General features: G+C 43.3%; 1 protein-coding gene across 1 annotated transcript in view; it reads left to right on the top strand.

Moving 5' to 3' along the window:
* Window positions 1-20,982, top strand: part of BMAL2 (basic helix-loop-helix ARNT like 2) — a 69,904-nt gene extending 48,922 nt beyond the window's left edge. Inside the window, exon 12 of the mRNA XM_081083706.1 lies at window positions 20,759-20,982. Coding sequence (XP_080939832.1) covers window positions 20,759-20,807 — 49 coding nt within the window. The 3' untranslated portion in view covers window positions 20,808-20,982. The remainder of the gene's footprint in view (window positions 1-20,758) is intronic.
* Window positions 20,983-21,399: the final 417 nt, after the last annotated feature.

Raw genomic sequence — 21,399 nt, 5'->3', positions numbered from 1 at the left:
GGTAACAATGGGAGTTCCGCATGTTTGGGAGGAATACAGACTTGTTTTCTAAATGTAACATCTAAGGGGCAATCATAAATAACCTGCCCTCTCTAGCAAGAGAGACTGCAGAAGTGGTCTCAGTCTTTTTAGAACAAAAAGAAAACTTGCTAGCATTTTCAGGAAAACAAAACAACTAAAAAAGGTCCAGTCTCTTGTCACTAGCTTTACATAATTGGTCTATAAATAACCAATAAAAGGCAAAAAAATAACAGGATAAGCGTTTAGCTAGCTAGGAAGTTGATTAATATTTGTGGCCATTTAAGGAGAAGATAATATAGACATTCCCTAGCTATGGAAACAATCCAAGCGTACATAAATAGAAGGCATTTTAAAGGAACAGAGGCTGCCTCAAAGCCAAACAGGAGGCCATCTTTGCTCTAGGGAGGGAAGAGACATCCCACACCACGAGGCAGATCCAGGCTGAGGCAGCCTCTGTAGGTGGCTGTGTGTATGTAAAGGTGGCTGGTACTGGGCCATGGTGGGTGGCTTAAAGGCTCTAGTCACAACTACCACCTTCCAAGGAATTCTTGAAATCTACCCACTTGCTTATAGACCTTCACACTCACCTTCATGGCAGTGTGAACTGTGCTGAAAACTGGGTTCCCTAGCCAGGCATTTTTTTTAGAATCTTGGGTTATGTTTCCACTCGGGGGGACACTTAACTTTCAGAATGCAATGACACTAGAGCATGGTTTTTCTATTTCGTCGCTGTTGATGTTTAGGACCAGATAGCTCTGTATTGTGGGAGGCTACCCTGTGCACACAGTAGAATTAGCAGCATCTCTGGCCTATATCCACGAGATGGCACTAGCAACCCCCATTGTCAACCAAAAATGTGTCTGACCTTGCAAATGTCCTCTGAGGGAGGAGTACAAAATCCCTTCTCCATCCCAAGTTGAGAACCGCTACTCTACAGTTATATTTTCTTCTCTTTTTGTTAAAGAGGGTAGGAAAAAAATATCTTCCTATTCTCTATCCTCATTAAGACCACAATGCCTTAGATCCCTCTCATTTTCCCTTATTTATACCCTCTCCTTATATACACTCCCCCCCCCCCCCCCCCCCGTCTTTATTTCCTTCCATACCCAGACTGGCCCTCTAAGGTCATCATTTCCTCTTTGTCAGTGTCCTCAAATCCCGGGCCCCCATTATCCTTCCACCTCAGTCAGCTCCAGAAAATCCCAGCTCTGCCATCAGTTCAGCTCTCTGACAATCCCAGCTCTGCCATCAATTCAGCTCTCTGACAACCCCACTCCTTCAGTAGAACCACCAAATACCACTTGAGAAGAATCATACTAGTAGGTTTGTAAAGATTCATGCTACCTCAGTGAGGCAGCATGTGGTTCTTGTTTCTCCTCACTTCAATCATTCCCACCCGCATCTTGAGTGGGGAGCTCTTAACACATTGAGAAGGTGTTCAATGTTAACAACAGTTTGTTTTGCTTTGGTTTGATTTTGTCTCCTTAATACTGCACTTTGAAGAATAGATAATTTGTGTGTGTGTGTGTGTGTGTGTGTGTGTGTGTGTGTGTGTGTATGTTGGGGGGGTATTTGGAAGGGTTGAATTATAACTGTGAGGAGTGACCAACCAAGTGGATCGACCCTTACCCTGCCAGAATGAGCCAGGAACAGCCCTTTCCCCAGGCCTGACCAAGAGGGGCATGATCAGGATGAATCTATGAAGAGAGGAGAGGGGTAGAAAAAATGGGGTGGGGGCTGCCAGGGAGAACGTGAGCTCTGGATGCCTACTCCCTAAGGCTGACTATGAATTTAAAAGTGACCAAAGATAGTTTCGCTCTCTCCATTGGCCCTCATATGTTTCGGTAAGCTAGCTAAGAGCAAGATTGTAAGATTGCGCCCTTCCTGGAAATGGACTGTATTCACCTGCCCTCTCAGGCATCGCATGGCACGAATAAGACTACACTGATTTCTAAAGCCAGTTGTATTACCATTTACATGAACAACTATTTCAGATTTCCCCCCACTTTCTTTAAACTCTCTCTGTCACTGCCTTTTCCATATTCACAAAAGATGACCTTGCATATCACTTTAGCATGTTCACTATGAAAATAAGGCAGAAACCCTCTTATTTGAGGTGGTATGGACTCTTATCATTTGATTAGCTGAAAAGGTTTATTAAAACAGAATAATGCAGAGTGATGTCCACAAGATAGCGTAGTAGGAGACACTAGGCTTTGTCTCTTCCCCCCGCCACCCCCCCCCCCCCCCCGCAGGCCTCCCTTCCCCAATAAGTATACATCTATCCATGGATAAAACTAGTCTTGGGAACACTCAAGAGTCCAGTTAAAAACCTGCAGCAACACAAGGGAGCAAAAGACCGAGAATAATCACACAAAAGTCATTGCTGGGAGATCAGCATATCTGAGACAGCTGGAGATGGCCATGAACATGTGGTACTTGCCAGCAATCCCCAGAGACCTCCTCTGCAGAGGACTTTTGCCATGAGGACCTCAACACCCCTGCCATCGCTACTTCAGACCCCCGAGAGAGGAGACACTGCTATATGCCTCTTCCAAGAAGGATCTGCTGTTACACTGCCCTGGGGCCAGGCCACCCTTCCCCTAACCCTGCACATACCCAGTACCCCAGAGTCGTGGCCACTCCACTCTGAGTGTGCTCCAGACGCCAACTCCATGGCTTCTCCATGAGCACCTTGCCCCACATTACCAAAGCTGTGGCAGGGGTGACTATGCCCTGGGCACCAGTGCCTCCACTGCCCTGAACCAGGAGCCATGGCCTCTCCATGCAGGCCAGTGCCCCATAAGATTATCAGCAGAAGCTTTGAGACCACAAGGGAATGCAATGACATATTGAAAGTGCTGAAAGAAAAGCTGACAGTCAAGAATACTCTAGAGCAGTGATGGCGAACCTATGACACACGTGTCAGAGGTGACACGCGAACTCATATTTTTGGTTGATTTTTCTTTGTTAAATGGCATTTAAATATATAAAATAAATATCAAAAATATAAATCTTTGTTTTACTATGGTTGCAAATATAAAAAAATTTTTATATGTGACACGGCACCAGAGTTAAGTTAGGGTTTTTCAAAATGCTGACACGCCGAGCTCAAAAGGTTCACCATCACTGCTCTAGAGTAAAGTCCTTCAGAATTGAAGAAACTATAAAGAGTTTCCCATATAAACAAAAGCTGAAGGAATTCATCAGCCTTACAAGTTGTGTAAGGGAGTTTGAGGGAATTCATGCTTAAATGAAAGGATGCTAATTAATAACAGGAAAACATATGAAAATATAAAACTCACTGGTAAAAGTGAATATGTAATTAAATTTAGAATACCCTAAATCACTTATACTCTATAAAATGTTTAAAAGTATTGAAAATAACTATAATTTGTTAATGGATAGATAGGTAAAAAGATGTAAATTGTGAAATCGGAAACAAAATGGGGGAGTGCAAAAACAGCTTTTGTATGTGTTTGAAGTTAAGTTGGTTCAACTTAAAATATTTATAAAATACTGATGTAAGCCTCATGGTAACCACAAAGCAAAAATGTATAGTAGATGCTCACGAGATAGAGAGAAAGGAATCAAAGCATACCATTATAGAACATCCAACACACGAGGAGAACAAGAGAGAAAGAAACAACAGCGGTACAAAACAACCAGAAACCAATGAACAAAATCAATAGTAAGTCCATACTTACCAATAATTAGTTTAAATGATAATGGACCAAATCCTCCAACCAAAAGACAGTGGCAGAGTGATTTAAAGAAAAGAAAAAGACTCAACTATAAGCTACCTACAACAGATTCAATTCACCTTTAAGGACACACACAGATTGAAAGTAAAAAGATGGAAAAAGATATTCCTAGCAAATGAAACCCAAAAGACAGGTGATAACTACACTAATATCAGACAAAATAGACTAAGCCAAAGTCTGTAACAAGAGACAAAGAAGGTCTGTATATAATGAGAAAGGATCACTTCATTAAGAGGATTTATTAGCAAATATTTCTGTATGCAATAGAGGAGTATCTATATATGTAAAGTAAGTATTAATATATTTAAAGGGGGAAATAGACAGCAATAGAATAGTAGGAGACTTCAATACACCACTTTCAACAATAGATAGATCATCCAGACAGAAAATCAGTAATGAACTACACATCAGATCAGATGAACCTAACAGATATTGCAAGAACATTTCACCAAACAAAAGCAGAATAAAAAGATTGTTTTTAGGAAAGCCAGAGAGAATCATTGATCGGCTGTCTCCTGCACGCCTCTGACTGGGGATTGAGCCTGCAACCTGGGCATGTGCCCTGGCCAGGAATTGAACCATGACCTCTAGGTTCATAGATCAATGCTCAACCGCTGACCCATGCTGGCCAGGCCAATACATGTATAATTTAACATTTTGTTTTAACCTAGTATGCTTCCATTTATTAATCTGAGTTAGAGCCAAGCCTTTTTTGAGAAAATTCATTAAATGGGGTTTTGCAGAAATCTGTTACTAATTTATCATTTGTGACATTTAATTTAAATTTCTTTTGATGAAGCAATATGAATTCATAATTCTACTAGATTTTTAGTTTTTTCATCCAAACTCTTAGAGTTGTATTGCCCACACCTACTTTGACAAAAAGAAAAAGTAGCAAGTTACATTTTAAGATTTTTCTCAAAGACTGGCTTTCATAAAAACAATCTTTTTATTTTAAATTCTTATTCCATCACTTTATATGATTCCATACAATAAGTACAATAGGCATGAACAGGTCACGAAGGGAAAAGAGGTCATTTAGGCGAGAAAGTCTGTGCACAGAGCTCCTGCCACAGTTCCATTTCCTTCCACGGAGCCTCCCAGGTCCCAGCACACACAGACATCCGTCAGAACAGAAGAGGGCCCCCTCTGCTTATCCAAAGAGACCTTCTCTTGGGCTCTGCATCCAAACTCCCAAAGCCTCAGGCCCCTCAATCTATCCCCTTCTCTTGTATTAACATCTCTGTCTTTTCTACCACTTTCCTGTTGGCACTTAAACCTGATAACTCTTATTAACAAAACAATTATCCATAGGCCATGTCTTGCTCCAACTACCATCCTCCCCTTTAAAGCTGTTTGGTGGTGGTTTATTGTAACTTGCCCACACTTCTGCTTTCACTTCCTCACCTCCAATTTACTGCTTGTCTCACACGCCTCTGCTAAAATTCTCATCAAGGTCACCAATGGCCTTGTCTCTAGCAGTTCTCTTGCTTGACATTCCTCACTACAGACCACTTTCCTCCTTTCTTTCTTTCTTTTTTTTTTTCCTTGTTAATCCTCATCTGAGGATATTTTTTCCATTGAATTTTATAGAGAATGGAATGGAGGGGGAGAGAGGGAGAGAGGGAAGGAGAGGGAGAGAGGGGGAGGGGGGGGAAGAGAAAGAAACATCAAAGTGAGACACACCCCCATGTGCCCCACTGGGGCTGGGAATCAGGTCTGCAACCCAGGTACATGCCCTTGACCTGGAATGAAACCCCAGACCCTCTGGTGCATGGGCTGGTGCTCTATCCACTGAGCAACACTGACCAGAGCGACTTCCTCCTTCCTTGAATCTGCTTACTCAGCTCCCTGATCTCTCACTCCTGGTTCCTCTCTCAACTCTCTGGCTTTTCCAACATTGGAATTCCTTCAGGCTTAGTCCTAGGCATCTTTCTTTCTCCTCGACCTATTTTCTGTGATCTCAGCACTCCTAGAGCTTCCTACCACCCTACTGCTTATGATTCTTAGACCTGTGATTCCCTCCTGCTCTTCCTTCTTAGCTCCAGAACTATATACCTCACAGCCACGTGGTTATATCAATAATAATAAAATCGTAATATGCTAATTAGACGAGACGTCCTTCCGTCTTTCTGGTCGAAGCTGGGACTGTGAGGGAAGCCTGGGTTCCAGGTGCCAGAGGGAAGCCGGTGCCAGCAGCCAGGGGAAGGAAGGCCTACTCTTGCACAAATTTCGTGCATTGGGCGTCTAGACACATATATGTTCCAGAGAAACCTCAATCTCAACATGTCCAAAGTGTAACTCATCACTTTGCCCTTCCTCCCCAATCAGCTTTTCTTCTGGTGTCTGATTTTCCCATATGGCACCTGGATTCACCCAGTATACAAGCCAGAAACCTGTGAGGCATCACTGACTCAGCACTCCGCTCATCCTGCACATCCAATGAATCATATCATTCAGTCAGTAAACATTCATTATCCATATCAATTCTTTTTAGCAAATAAAAATACAGGATATCTAGTTTTCATTTTAGACAATTAATAATTTTTTAGTGTAAGTATGACCAATGAACAATTTGGGACATATTTATATCAAAAAAATATTTGCTGTTTATCTGAAATTCAAATTTAGGTGGTCAACCTATAGTTTACCTGGCAACTTTATTGTAGGTTTTCCATTTTAATCACTCATACCATGGCCTTAGTTTAGGACACTCAAAGATTAAACAGAAGCCACAATTGCAAGACTGGTAACTTGCAACACAAGCTAAGTGCGATTTGTTATAGCTGAAGCTCGTTCAGACCTCATATTTGAAGGTAAGACCGTGAAGTATTTTGACAGTAACTCGACAGGGACTCATGAATCCCAGAAGTGTCTGAGCACAGGCTGGCACTACAAAATGCCATACGTTGGTGGCTTAACAAACAAAAGGTATTTTCTTACAGTTTTGGAGGCTGGGAAGTCCAAGACAGAGGTACCAGCATGGCCCATTTCAGGTGAGAGCTCGCTTCTGGCTTGTGGGAAGGGAGAAAGGAGCGATGAGCTTTCTGGCGGCTCTTCTTATAACAGCGGTTCTCAACCTGTGGGTCGCGACCCTTTGGGGGTCAAATGACCCTTTCACAGGGGTCGCCTAAGACCATCCTGCATATCAGATATTTACATTACGATTCATAATAGTAGCAACATTACAGTTATGAAGTAGCAACGAAAATAATTTTATGGTTGGGGGTTACCACAACATGAGGAACTGTATTAAAGGGTCGTGGCATTAGGAAGGTTGAGAACCAGTCTTATAAGGGCACCAATCCCACCCCACTCTGATGATCTCATCTGAATCTGATTGCCTCCTAACCACCCCATCTACCACAACATTGGTGGGGCGGGGGGAGTAGGACTTCCACCCTTGAATTTGGGGGGACACAATTCAGTCCACCACACACAAAATTACCTAGTTTATAAGTTGGACCAGTCCCTGCCCAAATGTAACTTGCTAACGCACTCCCAGAAACCACCCCAAGACTAATTAGCCTCAAATGGCCCCGCTTTGAGGCAATAACACCATCCTCTCTCTGCTTCCTAATTGGTAAAGTAGCCTCTCTTCTCACCCTACTTTTCTCCCTCAGTGTTTGGTTCTCAGATACTAGCTGCGCCAGAGTCAGCTGCAGGGCTTGTTAAAACGCAGAATGTTGGGCCCTCCTGAGGCAGTAGATCTAGGCGGGGCCTGGGAATTTGCATTTCTAACGAGGTCTCAGGTGCTGCTGCTGTTCCAAGGACCACACTTTGAGAACCCCGGCTTTACAGATCTCTCCATTGTCTGGGGTGGGGACTGAGCTCCCCAGGTGATTCTAAGCAACAGGGCTGACAACCCTGTTCTAATGCTTTTTTTGAAAAGCACAAATCTGAGAAACGAGCTTATCAGCTGAAAACATTTAAAGGCATCTCACTGCCCTCGGGGTTATACATGGGCCCTTACCAAGTCTTACAGGGCCTGCGTAATGTGCTCCCAGCTTACTTCTCTCTGCCACCTGCAGCCCCACGCCAGGCCCTGTCACCACTTCCTGCCCTGCGATCCAGGCTTTCATCAGAAATCATCAGAATCTGGACCACAGCAGTTCCCTGAAGTTGACCTTGTTCTTCTTGAGTCTTGGCACATTCTGCATCCTTACCGGGAAAGTTCTCACCAATACACCTTTTACCTGGCTAACTCTTCCTGTCCCTTTAGCAGTGGTTCTCAACCTTGGCTGCACATTAGAATCACCTGGGAATCTTTTTAAAATCCTGATTTCTGGGCCTCATCCTCTGGAAATTCTGTTTCTTTGTTATGGGGTAGGGCCACAACATTAGTAACAAAGAAACAGAATTTCTGGAGGATGAGGCCCAGAAATCAGGATTTAAAAAGGATTCCCAGGTGATTCTAATGTGCATCTAAGGTTGAGAACCACTGCATTAGAGTGTTACAGCTAAGATGTGAGATACATGGGCCAGTGGCGCCAGCTCTCCTGGGCGCTTGTTAGAAATGCAGCATCTTGGGCCTCACTTCAGACCTACTGAATTAAAACGTACATTTTAGCAAGATCCCAGAGCAATTCATACTGACATTGAAAATTGAGAAGCACTGTGTTCAAGCTCCTGTAGACATGCTTTCTCTGGGCTCATGCTTCTGAGGCCCAAAGATGCAGCCAGGTGTCTCTCCTTTGTGCCCCGTGATAATCTTTACTAGCATCTAGCAGCTGCACCTGTGTGCACCATCTACCACTATGAGCTCGGCGGGGGCAGGGCTATATGTTTATCTGTCCTTGCATTCTCTCTACTCTAGCTCAGTACCTGCCACAGATCAGATGTTCAATATATAGTTGCTGATTAAATAAATGTTCGTGTTTTTCTTTTTCTTTTCTTTTTTTGAAAAGCATCAGCTTTCCAGTTTAAAGAGATGTGGATGTAAATTCTTGCTGTGCCAGTTATTAGGTATAGAATCTTGGACAAGTCATTCACCTCTCAGAACTTGTTGCCCACTGGTGAAATGAGAATAATAGCAACTCTCCTATGAAGTTGTTGTCAGGATTAGTGATATAATAGATATAAACCCAGAACACAATGCCTGTCAGGTCAGAGATACACAATAAACAAGTGGTCCTCTCTCTCAGTTCTGCCAAGTGGCCAGACTGTAGTAGAAGATGCTGTTCACTGGTATAGAAAGCCTGGCCATACTTGAATTTACTGCCATGTCCCCCCCCCCCCCCCCCCCCTGTTTTCTTCCCACTGTGTAAAAACACAATCAAATTGATAAAAATGAGAATCAACCTGGAATCAGTGTTTTTCTCTCTGCTTTGTATCAGGACAAAACTCAGACTTGGGCCTCCCGATATGCTGGCCTTCAAAGACTTATACAAGGAGCAAGGAGTCCCAGCCAGGTCCTGGGATCCCTGGGATTAACATTTTTTAAATTCCTCTTTCCCCATTTCTTTCCCCCAATAGCCTGAAGAAATGAAAGTAAGGGAACTTTTTATACTATGATTCAAGGTGCGGCAGCTTAAGATATGCTAGCTGGAGACTGGCCTGGTGGCTCAGTTGGTTGGAGCATTGTCCCATGCCCCTAAAGGTCAGGGCACATACCCAGGTTTCAGGTTCTATCCTTGGTCTGGCAAGTATGGGAGGCAACTGATCGATGTTTCTCACGTTGATGTCTCTCTCTCTCTCTCTTTCTCTCTTCCCATTCCTCTCTCTATAAAAAAAAATCAATAAAAGCATATCCTCAGGTGCTGATTTAAAAAAAAAAGATATACTAGTTAAAGTTTTCCTTGAGAAAGGTCTTGTAGTCTTATTGATAATCCACCCTGAGTTCACTCTAATGTCCTCGACCCTCATTCTCCAAATACATGATTCTAATGCCCTCCTTCTTCCACTCTCACACTTCATCTAGCAGTTGAGCTAATGAGAAGAGAAGGGTGAAATGATCAGAATCAAAGGCTTGAAAGGACCAAAGAAATTTTAAAGAAGAAAGAGAAGGCAGGAGTTGGAGAGGGGGTGGACTTTCTGTCTACTGCAGACTTGGCTCTATGTTGGTAGGCAGGCCACGTGAGATCTCAGCCACCCTACAGGTGAGAAAGCTGTATTAACTTGAAGTCACATTGTCTTAAGTGTTGTGCTAAACTGAAGACTCTTGTTATAGATCATGCCACCTCCTACTTCCATGATCAGGAGCAGAGAATAATGCTGGCCCTACTGGGTAAACCACAAACATCATAAAGATGTTTCTTTGAACTGCTCCATTCAAACCAAATATTTTGCTCTGGTCTTTGCATAAACAACAGTTGTATAAACAAACTTTTTATGCTTTAGGTACCTTTATCTGTGTAGGGAATAAAGTAACGCATTACCTGCGGTGTGCTTATGAAAAAATAATGCCTAGAAACAATTTGACAAGATTTCTCAATTACAAAGAACTTCTTTGCAACAAGTAATATATTGAAATTAATTGTGAATAATACAGGTGTCATGGCTAATTTTATGTGTCATCTTGCCTGGCCATGAGATGCCCAGATTAAATGTTTTGGGTGTGTCTATGAGGAGATTAGATTTTGAGTTGGTGGACTCCCTAATGTAGATTGTCCTCCCCATGAGCATCATCCAATCACTGAGGACCTGAACAGAACAAAAAGTGGAGGAAGGAGGACTGTGCCTCTTTTTTCTGCCTCACTCTGTGAGCTGGACATCTCATCTTCTCTTACCCTTGGACTCAGATTTATACCACTGCCTCCCTGGTTCTCAGTTCTTTGGACTTGGACTGAATTATACTGCCAGCTTCCCTGGGTCTCCAGACTGCAGACCTGGGTCTTCTTATCCCAAAATTTATTATGAGGAATTCACTCACGCGGTTATGGAGGATGATAAGACCCAATATCTGTAAGAGGATATCTACCTACCCTCTTCCTTCTGTTTCTCTGAAGAACCTGGCTAATAGAATAGGAATCTGCTTACCCAGGGTATGGATTAAAAGACTGACAGAAGGAATAATAAGGCTCCTCCCTCTGATTGGCTTTCCTGGGAACTTTCACTGCATAGAGAAAATTTGGTTTGAATTTATTGTGCCTTTGATTGAGTTAAATATAACACCAAATGATTAACACAGAATTTGTATAATGAATTCTGAAGGGAAAAAGTTAAAACTCTCAATATAAATCCATTGAGTAATCCCCTGCTAACACCAATATGGCTCCCTTCCCTCCTTGCACGCTGTTAATTCCGTTTCTCTGGCTGGGCATTTCCATTTGCCTGAGGAAGAGCCAGAGACTCTGAAAAAGCCAGCCTTCTCCTATTGGAGACCCAGGAGGGGATGGGCCCATTTGTCTTCGATGCCTGGCTGTCCGGGTCTTGGCTCTCTAGCTAAGCCTCTCCTCCAGGACTGTTCACACCAGAGTGGCTGACTCCCTGTTTGCTGCCCCCCTTCCCTCTCTCACCTCAGTCTTTCTGTGAATGCAGTTTTAGCTCCTGGCCCTCAACCAGGACGGCCTCTGAAGGCAATCGTGTCAAACACAGCAGCGAGGAATGATGCTGTGCTCAGTCAGGGCTCCCCTCTGTTCCTCTCAGGGGAGAGGCCCATGGAGGTCATTTCCTCTGGCAGCCTCAGCCTGTCCTGTCCTGAGGGTCACACCTGGTCACCTAATCCTAGTCTCTACTCCTGATTCAGGCCTTCTTGTCCCTTCCTTGGGTATGAGACAAGCACCCTATTTCTTCAGTATCCCCCGCCCACTCCGCCCTCCACCCCAACCCCTGCAGACAGGGCTGGCTTGTCTGACAAGCACCACTTGACCCGGCCTCTTTTCTCCTGATGCCGGTTTTCACTGACCCACTTTGTGTCCTCATCATAAGTGGATGTTATCAATTAGCTGAGGCTTCTTCTTAGATAAGTTTGTTAGCTTCTAACACTACTAGGACGACTAGGACAGTTACTTCTATAAGTAGCTTACATGACAGATGTGTTGTGTCAATTCACGTTAACCTGTACCCCCTGGGGGTTCTTGGGAATCCACCCTTCAGGATGGGCGGATTAGCATACTCGGGACTGTGGTCCAGAGTCCTTCTGGAGAGGGCAGCACGTTGAATCTGTATCCAAATTTGAAACAGAGAATACCCTAGTTACCCAGGGCATGTGAGACACGATGCTCCTTGGTGAAGGACTGTTCTTTTCGTTATTTAAAAATGGCATTTCAGGCAACTTCGCCTGTCATATAAAAGAAAATTATAGGCAAATATTAAGGTAAAATGGGCTAAATCTTTCTAGTTTCTTGACCTTTTTGTAACACTGGCTTCAAACAGTGAGTACAAGTACGTGTCCATGAACAAGGTTATCCCCAGAGGAAAAGAATTGCTTCCCTAAATGATTCCTTGGGGACGGTGAAAGCAAAATTTCAGAATTTTTATGAAACATTGATATGTTATAAGGAATTCTAGGTTTTGATAAATTTTATAATGGCCAAGCTGAGGCTTTCATGTATCATTTCTCATGTGAATAATAGGAAGATACAAATACAGTTATTTATTTCATCCCTAACAATAGTTATTTACAACTTGCCATTTCTTCTCCTTCCGAAATTCAGCTTACAGCTGATTCCTATTATTTGTAGTAGTTATGGTCTACAGAATTGCTACTGAACACTGACTTGGCAAACATTGAACTGATGCTCCTAGGGGATATACTGGGTTAGGCTCCTGTAAGCCTATGGTCACATTTTCGTCAACCGATTAATACATAACTTCATTATGGCTGTGTCTCTATTTAAAGACACACATTTAGTCCTGGCTGGTTTGGCACAGTGCATAGAGTGTCAGCCTGGGGAATGAAAGGTCCCGGGTTCGATTCCGGTCAAGGGCACATGCCCGGGTTGTGGGCTCAATCCCCAGTCGGGGGCGTGCAGGAGGCAGCCAGTCAATGATTCTCTCTCATCATTGATGTTTCTATATCTCTCTACCTCTGCTTTCCTCTCTGAGTCAATAAAAATATATATTTTTTAAAAAAGACACAACATTTAATATATTATTGATTCATTAACATTGATTCAGCCAACAGCACCGTAACTCATGCTTGGATGAAGCTTACCTGATACCTGTTATTTCTCTGTAAGGCACATCACTCCCTTCTTGTGCAAAGGAACGCTAGACAGCACGTTAGCATTAAGTTTGGGGGACATTATAAGTAGTGAAATCGTCAGCAAAACCCCACAAAAATGCAAAAATGTGGTACTGTATAGTCCCCCAAAGATACTTGTTTACAATATAAGAGCTGAAAGGAGCAGACAGAGCAGCAGCTTTTCCAACCTCAGCTGGGAGCATGTGGTCAAACTTTTCACTGCTCTGTGCAAGGTCACAAATGACTGCAAAGTGCCAAGAGTATTGTCCTGGCCAGTGTGGCTCAGTTGGTTGAGCTTTTTCCCATTCACAAGATGTTACCGGTTCAATTCCTGGTCAGGGCACATGCCCTAGTTGCTGGCTTGATCCCTAGGAAGGGGCATGCAGGAGGCAGCTGACCCATGTTTCTCTCATTGATGTTTCTCTCCATCACCCCTTCTCTCTCTCTAAAATAAATAAAAACATATTTTTAATTTTTAAAAAAGTGCCAAGAGTATTTTGGGGTTTACAAATAAATTTTAGTGAGTAAGTCAATTCGCCAATATGGAATCTGTGAGTAATGAGGATGACTATATAAATGCTTGGTTCCCATCGGCCTCTCTCTCCAGCACCCTCATTCTTGGCCTTCTTTTCTAGAACTCTCCTGGGCCTGCTTTCCTGAGACAAGGTCCTTAATGGACCCTTCCCACCCAATCACCCCCTTTTAAAGTCACTTCACATCTACAGTTCTCTGCAGGGAACATATGTGAGCTAGCATGAATGAGATGCAGTCAATTCAAACACATTTAAGAGATCATAGCTGAGCCTGGCTGGTGTGCTCAGTGGTTTAGTGTTGACCTATGAACCAGGAGGTCACGATTCAATTCCCAGTCAGGGCATATGCCCGGGTTGTGGGCTCAATCCCCAGAGTGGGGTGTGCAGGAGGCAGACAATCATTGATTCTCTCTCATCATCGATGTTTCTATCTCTCTTCCTCTCTGAAATCAATACAAATGTATATTAAAAAAAAGAGAGAGATCATAGCTGATACAATCTATACCTGTTCCAGAGATATTTATAATTTTGTAAAATCTGTTTCTTAATGATGTAGGATACAACTTTAATAGCAAAAATGCGATTCTATTGAGTAGTAAGGTGGATATTAGGGGAAATGAGGGTAAGGAAGGCACATTTCTGACATAACATCATATGAGGGACCACCTGTTCTGGAAAGTGGAACTTTCTTCCCAGGCCTCTGGTTGTAACACATGTCCCATGAAGTCCATGGTGCTGGAGTTCTGTTTGAGGCCCGCAGTCTCAGAGCTTGAGCGCCCCAGCCCACTCCTGCTGGGCTTCCCAGGAGTATTTCAAGCTCCCGACTCAGTGTCCAAGGAGAGACATATCTGCCCATTGGCCCCAAGTGTTCAACCAGGTGGCGTTTTGGGGTTGAGCATCCATGCTATCGCGGGAGATCCCTGGCCTTGGAAGGGCCTCCTCCAGGAGCTGGCTGGATGGGACCATGACAACTTTTCAAGCGTGGTCAAGGTTCTCCAGCGTGGTTTGGGTCTGCTGCCTATTGTTTAAACGTTTATCATTATAAAAGGATGACTCTAACCAGAGCCTGCTGAGATAAAAGCTGCTGCCCCATCCCGTGCTGGGGCACATGAGTGTTATTTTAGTGGCTGTGTACACAGTTCTGTAAATCTATACCTTGGATAAAAGCCCAGCTAAGAAATGGAACATTCCCTTGCATGTATTCTCTGAAACACAGCCACATGTGCTCAGACATGAAAGAACAGCGAGGCTGCCCGTAGCAGCTCCCCACGTTGCAGAATTTCAAAAATGCCTGCGGCCTCACCAAAATGAACTGTCTGAACAAAAGGAGGTAGACAAAGTGAGGGGAGACTGGATGTTGGCTGGTTTCCTGGCCTCTCCTCCCGCCCACCCTCAGCCTCCCTCCCTACAGATGTTTTCGCTGAGCTTCTGTCAGCCTTCTTGGCTTACTCTTTGGCTCATTCCCCAGGGAGCCGTAGTCAAGCAAGTATGGCAAATGTTGCATAAATCAAGAAGAAAGATTGCCTTTTCCTGGCTAAGCAATTTTAGTGTTCGCTTATTTTTAAATGATCTTTTTTTTTCTTCTAAATATGAAAGTTGTCAGGCTCATCACAAAAAAAAGTTGGAAAATGCAGATGAGCAACAAAACAAATGACAGAAATAACTGTAACCTCATCAACCAGATATAATCATTGACATTGTTATTGTTTTTTTATAGCCTTTCTTTAGGAATCAGTATGAATAGATCACGTTTTCCATGGGATTATATTAGATATATCGTTTTGTATGCTGCCTTTTTCTCCCACTTGGCAATATATTCTAAACATCTTGGCATGCTATCACATATTTTCAGAACATCGTTTTAAAAAATAGGCTACTTTTTAGAGCAGTTTTTAGGTTTAGAGCAAAACTGAGCAGAAGGTGCAGAGATTTACGGTGTACTCTCTGACTCCCCACATGCAGAGCCTCTGCCCTTATCAACACCCTCCCCCAGACCACCACCGCCATTTCTAATAGCTGCATGGTCTTCAGGTCATAATTCTTTTAACCAATTCCTATTGTTTAACTTTCACATTTCCCCCTTGGAATTGCATTCAAAATATATAGAAAGCAGTTAACAGCCAGCACGCATGGAGAACCAGCCAATCAGACCGGAACTGGGTTCTGGATACCCCACACTGTGCCTGGCATGAACCTTAGTTTAGTGTTTGAATGGCAGGGAACTCTAGGGGAGGATCCAGGAGACAGGCAATGTAGGGGTACACAAAGGAAGGCTACAAGCAGCATCTGTTTATCAATGACACAAAAGATTTTCATTATTTTAAGAACTCATATGGTCCTACTGATACAAATATTGGGGTATGTATCGATATTACAAATAGAAGAGCTATGAACAAGTTTATAGTTTTGCAAAGATCTCTGATTATTCCTAGGTGCAACTTTGCTGAATCAAAAGATATGATACATTCACAGGGCTTTTAGTATGTAGTTCCAAATTGTTTTTCAAAAGTTACCACAATTTATATTTTTACCAATCTAATTTTTTTAACCATAAACTATTACTTTTGAACTTTACCATTAAAATATGTATGCTGTGGGGTATGTTTTTTTTCGCATCTCAGTTCCTCCCAACCCAGCAAATCTACTTATAGGTGTGTATCTAAGAAAAAAACACTTTTGTATTTACAAAAATACTCTTTTATTTTTTTCTTAGATAGAGAGGAAGGGAGAGGGAGATAGAAACATGAGATCGGCTGCTTTCTCACATCCCCTACTGAGGACTGAGCCAGCAACCTGGGTGTGTGCCCTGACCAGGAATCAAACCCAGGTCCTCTTAGTCCACGGAATGATGCTCAATCAACTGAGCCACATCAGCTGGGCTACAAAAATACTCTTATAAAAAGAGACACATACATGAACATTCACCGGAGTGTTGTTTATCATAAGAATAACAACCCCCCCCCCCCGAAATCGAAAACAAATGAAATATTCAAGAATAGGGGGAATTATGATCATCCATATCATGAAATATTACACAATGATTAGAAAGAATGAAGAAGTATAAGACTGACATGGAAAGGTCTAAGACACACTGAGAAGGAAACGCAAGTGATGGAACAGGGTGTGCAGTATGAGCACAGTAGGGGTATACGAAAAAGTATTTGAATATGTAAAGTAAAATATGTAGATATATGTCTGAGAAGAACACACGCAAAATATGGATACCTCGGGGAGAGAAGTGGGATTATAAGGCAAGTAAAAGGTTTTCTTATTTTCAGTCTGTATATTGTTACAGTGCTTGAATTCTTAGAATGATAAACTGTTCTTATGGTGATTTTTAATGATATTCTTTCCAATACAAGGTGTGAAGTCACCTTATCTTTTGTTTTCTCCTCCCCCCCTCCACCCCCAGCAAAATAATTCCTCCCCTGACCCAACCTTTTAAGTGAAATTCCAATATATATACAACCTAAAGTAGTACTGATCTAATTATAAAACAAGATCAAGAGCCTGAGACCTTCACAGTCACACAAGGCCCACACTTGACTTAGTGCTCTGCTGTCTGAGCCTTGCAATTCTTAGTGGTTTTTGAATAAGGGGTCCCACCTTTTCACCCTGCACCAGGCCTCCCAAGGGATGTAGCCGGTCATGACGTAGATTATAGATTAGACACCCTGAGTTCCAGAGGTCTTTTGTGAGCTTTCAAAGTATCAGAAGCGCTCCCTAGCCAACCAGGAGGCCTGGGGAGTCAGCCTCCTGAGAAGCGTTCTGAGCAGCCCCCCCACCCGGCATCCAGGTCCCAAAATCATGGCTTTAAGTGACTGAGGATTTCAGGCAATTTAGGGGCTCAAATCTTTGCAATCAAAAGCATGTCAATAGCACTGTACATCTGTAGCACTTGTACACATTAAGTGAAAAATCTGCATATGACATAATAAATAAAACGCTTCAACCAGAACTTTTGGTTAAAAATGAAATGTAATAGTTTGTCATCTCCCCTTGCAGCGGTTCTCAACCTGTGGGTTGCAAACAATGAAAATACATCCTGCATATCAGATATTTACATTACGATTCATAAGAGTAGCAAAATTACAGTTATGAAGTAGCAACGAAAACAATTGTTTGGTTGGGGGTCACCACAACATGAGGAACTGTATTAAAGGGTTGAGGCATTAGGAAGGTTGAGAACCACTGCTAGAGGAAGCAGGATGGCCGATGTTTCAGATAGAGGAAGAACATGAGAAAATCTGTATTCTACCTCCTTTTTGAAAAAAAAAATATTTCTTCTTATGGCTTACTTACTTGGGCTTCTAATGATTCCATTTTTCTCATTCTATGTCAATTGAACTGTTAAATGTTTGAGATTAGATTTTGTGTGCAGAAAAGACTAATTGCATCTGTCATGCAAAGGAAATGAAGTGAATCTCACAAGGCTTGTCTTGGAAAACCCACGCCAGCAGCCCAGAAGCCACGGCTTCCCTTTCTAACAGGTTGCTTAGACACCTTGTATTCCTTTCGAAAACCTTGCCTGACATCACGTTCTTATAGCATGTCTCACACAGGAATCCGCGCTGACTCCCCCTGCAGCAGGCTTTCCCACCTGTCTTCTTTTCTTTCTCCCTTTCTGAAACCTCTACTATACAGAAAACTCATGAGTATTCCCACCACTCTGAAATAGCCACTTTTAACCATTGAGCGAATAGCCTGCAAATCCTATAAAATAAAGGGCTAATATGCAAATTGACTGAAAGGCGGAATCACCAGTTGCTATGATGCATACTGACCATCAGGGGCAAGACGCTCAATGCAGGAGCTGCCCCCTGGTTGTCAGTACACTCCCACAGGGGGAGCGCTGCTCAGCCAGAAACCCTGAGCCATACTCACGGCTGGCGAGTGCAGCGGCGGTGGCGGGAGCCTCTCCCGCCTCTGTGGTAGCCCTAAGGATGTCTGACTAATGGCTTAGGCCCTGTGGGGAGCGGGCCTAAGCCGTCAGTCGGACATCCCCTGAGGGCTCCTAGACTGCGAGAGGGCGCAGGCCGGGCTGAGGGCCACCCCCCCCCCCCGCCTGAGTGCACGAATTTCTTGCACTGGGCCTCTAGTTATCTATATAAAGAAAAATATACATAGGGCTATAAATAACTATTTATATAAATGTCTTTCACCATTGCCTTTTCTTTCATTTCATTGTAAAACATCAATTAAATGACAATTGAATAAAGTGCAATGAAATTAGTCAGAAAAACTATCTCATCAAATTCCAGTTCAAACTCCTTACACTGGTATTTAAGATAGTTCCCATTCTCTGAAAAACTTTCTGATTCTTCATTTATCCAAACAATATTCGATTTGAGTCACACTTACTGTGGGAAACTCTTTAAAAAGCTGCCCTACCCCTGTAGGCATCCTTTCAATGGTCCCTTTGCTCTGCCATCCTATTGTGCTCACTGTATATGCCACTCAGCATTTGCCATTCAATATATACTGGCTGTTGTGCTATTTCTCTTTTCTAAACTGAAGGGAAACTGTCTTGGACATCCTTTTATCCGCTGCCTTATTTAGCACGGTGCCCTAGATTCGATAAGCAGCTGATGAATATTTGATAATCAGGACGAGGATGCTGTTACCACCTCATAAGGGGACTTCACCTTGATGTCTTGTTCCCAAGTATCTGTGAGTCCGTAGGCACCACCATCCCTATTCTTTCTCACTGTATGTGCTTTCTGTCAAATTCTATAGTTCCAAACCTGTCACGACTCTTGTTCAGGGTCTAATGGGAGAGTTTTGGCTTCCGAGATGTTTCCTTAATATAATAGCACACGACATGGTTTCTTCCCCCTCTCCCTCATATTCCTCTCCCTCTTCCTCTTTCTTCCTTTCTCTCTTTTTCTGTCTTTCAACTCACCATCTTTAAAACAGTGACTTGACTTTTTTTTTTTAAAAAAAAGGGCTAAAAACCAGGGGCTTCCCAGATGGAGAATAAAGAATGGTGTCCTTATCCTGGTGGTCAAGGCCTTTACCATGGGGTTTACATATTCTATTCCTCGAGGCGGTCACTTCTCCTTTCAGGGTCTACTGTGTTCCAGGGACTGTACCAGGTGCTGTACACACAGTCACTCCAATCCCTGTTCACAGCAGGCCTGTGGGTGGATGCTCCCCATGTTGCTGGTGAGTAAAGGGAAACTCAGAGGCACGTGCAGATATTCTCTCTTCCCTGGCAAGGTTTAAAAAGAGGCACAGTCAAAGCAGGTTTGCTGACGTAACTCCCAGCTTCACAAAATTAAAATATTACAAACTTGCCCAGCCGGTGTAGCTCAGTGGTTGCACATTTACCTATGAACCAGGAGGTCACATTTCGATTCCCAGTCAGGGTTCATGCCTGCGTTGTGGGCTCGATCCCCAGTAGGGGGCATGCAGGAGGTAGCTGATCAATGATTCTCTCTCATCATTGCTGTTTCTATCTCTCTTTCCGACTCCCTTCCTCTCTGAAATCAATAAAAATGTATTTTAAAAAAATCTTACAAACCCCCTCAAGGAAAGGTGCTCATTAAAGCTTCCAATTCCTTTGAGAATATAAGTGAACATGTACTTGCTCCTTCCCTGCTTTAATTTCTGAGATCTCTGTTCCCTTCATTGGCCCACAGGGATCCAACATCTTTCTTGATACCAGGGGTCACATCTCAGGACTCACTGGGCTGGTTTGGTCTGATGACGGGCAGGCAGGATGAGCTGGGACCACAGCCAGAACCTCCCGCTGGGGTAGGTCAGATGCTGGGGGTTAGCCCAGCCGAAGGCCTGCATAGAAGGCTCTTTCTGAGCACCTAGTGATTATGACACCGGATGACAGGAAAGCTCTCAGGGTCGTAAAATCCAGAAGCAGGGCCAGGGATGTCCCATGACTGTGGTTGCCGCTGTTTATTGTACACGAGCATCCTGTGTGCCTGGAACTTTATTTACATCAGCTACAACCTTACAACAGGTTTTCCCAAAACGTGGCCCCTGAAACAGTGCTGTGAGCACAGAAATAGCTGTGGGGTCAAAGCAGTGTGAGAAACAGTGTACTATTGCCACCCCACCGAAGAAATTAGATTATTCAAGGCTCCTAAATTACAAACATAACCTCCCCCTCCAAAAAAAAAAAAAGAAATCCTTGCAATCGAGAAGCCATACAGAAAGCATTTAAGATAAGAATATGTCATGAGCAATAGAAATGACATCTACGTTTTCTGAAATGTTGAGAAATTTCTGTTAAATGAAATGAGAGAGACAAGATGGTTGCTCAAATACACAAAATGAAGGATTTTTTTTTCCTACAGGAGGGGAAACAGAAGCATGTTTGCACGCAGAGGCCAAGCAACCATGTAAAGGCAGAGCTTGAAGATGAAGAAATATACTTTTATGTCTTGCTCCCCAGAGAAATTGTGAGCTCCTGGTGGACTGCCAAAAGAGGCACTCAAGAGAAGTTTTGAAATGGCAAGAGAATTGATAATTAATGGGATACAATCCTAAAGAATAAACAAAGGTTTGAATTATGGGAGCCAGAGCAAGGAGAGCGGAAAAGTACTTTCTCTGACCTAGAAAGGGAGTGGGAGAGGGTGAGGGAAACACTGGGGTGTTCTGAAGGGAGCCGTTGGGCAGTGGGAAGACTCCCATCAGATGGCCCCTATCTGTTTGGTTATGTGGGAAGCCCGGTCAGTGCTCTCGGGGGGAGCTGGCAGTGTTTGGGAGTGGGGCAGAGTAGGAAAGGCACTGAGCAGGACGGAGAACAGCTGTTGAGGCCCACATGTTTGGGAGTCAACAAGAGATGCCTAACTCTCCGCCGAGTAAGAGTGAGAACCCAATGAGAAGGATAGTCCATATGGTGGTGCTTAAGGGCACAGTCCCTGGAGTCCGACGAACCAGATTTGGGTTTGAATCCCAGATCCCTTCCTTCCGAAAAGGTGGTAAGAATTAAATT

This window comes from Myotis nattereri (assembly GCF_964212035.1).
Source record: "Myotis nattereri genome assembly, chromosome: 2".
NCBI lineage: Eukaryota > Metazoa > Chordata > Mammalia > Chiroptera > Vespertilionidae > Myotis > Myotis nattereri.
This window is presented reverse-complemented; position numbering and strand designations above follow the sequence as displayed.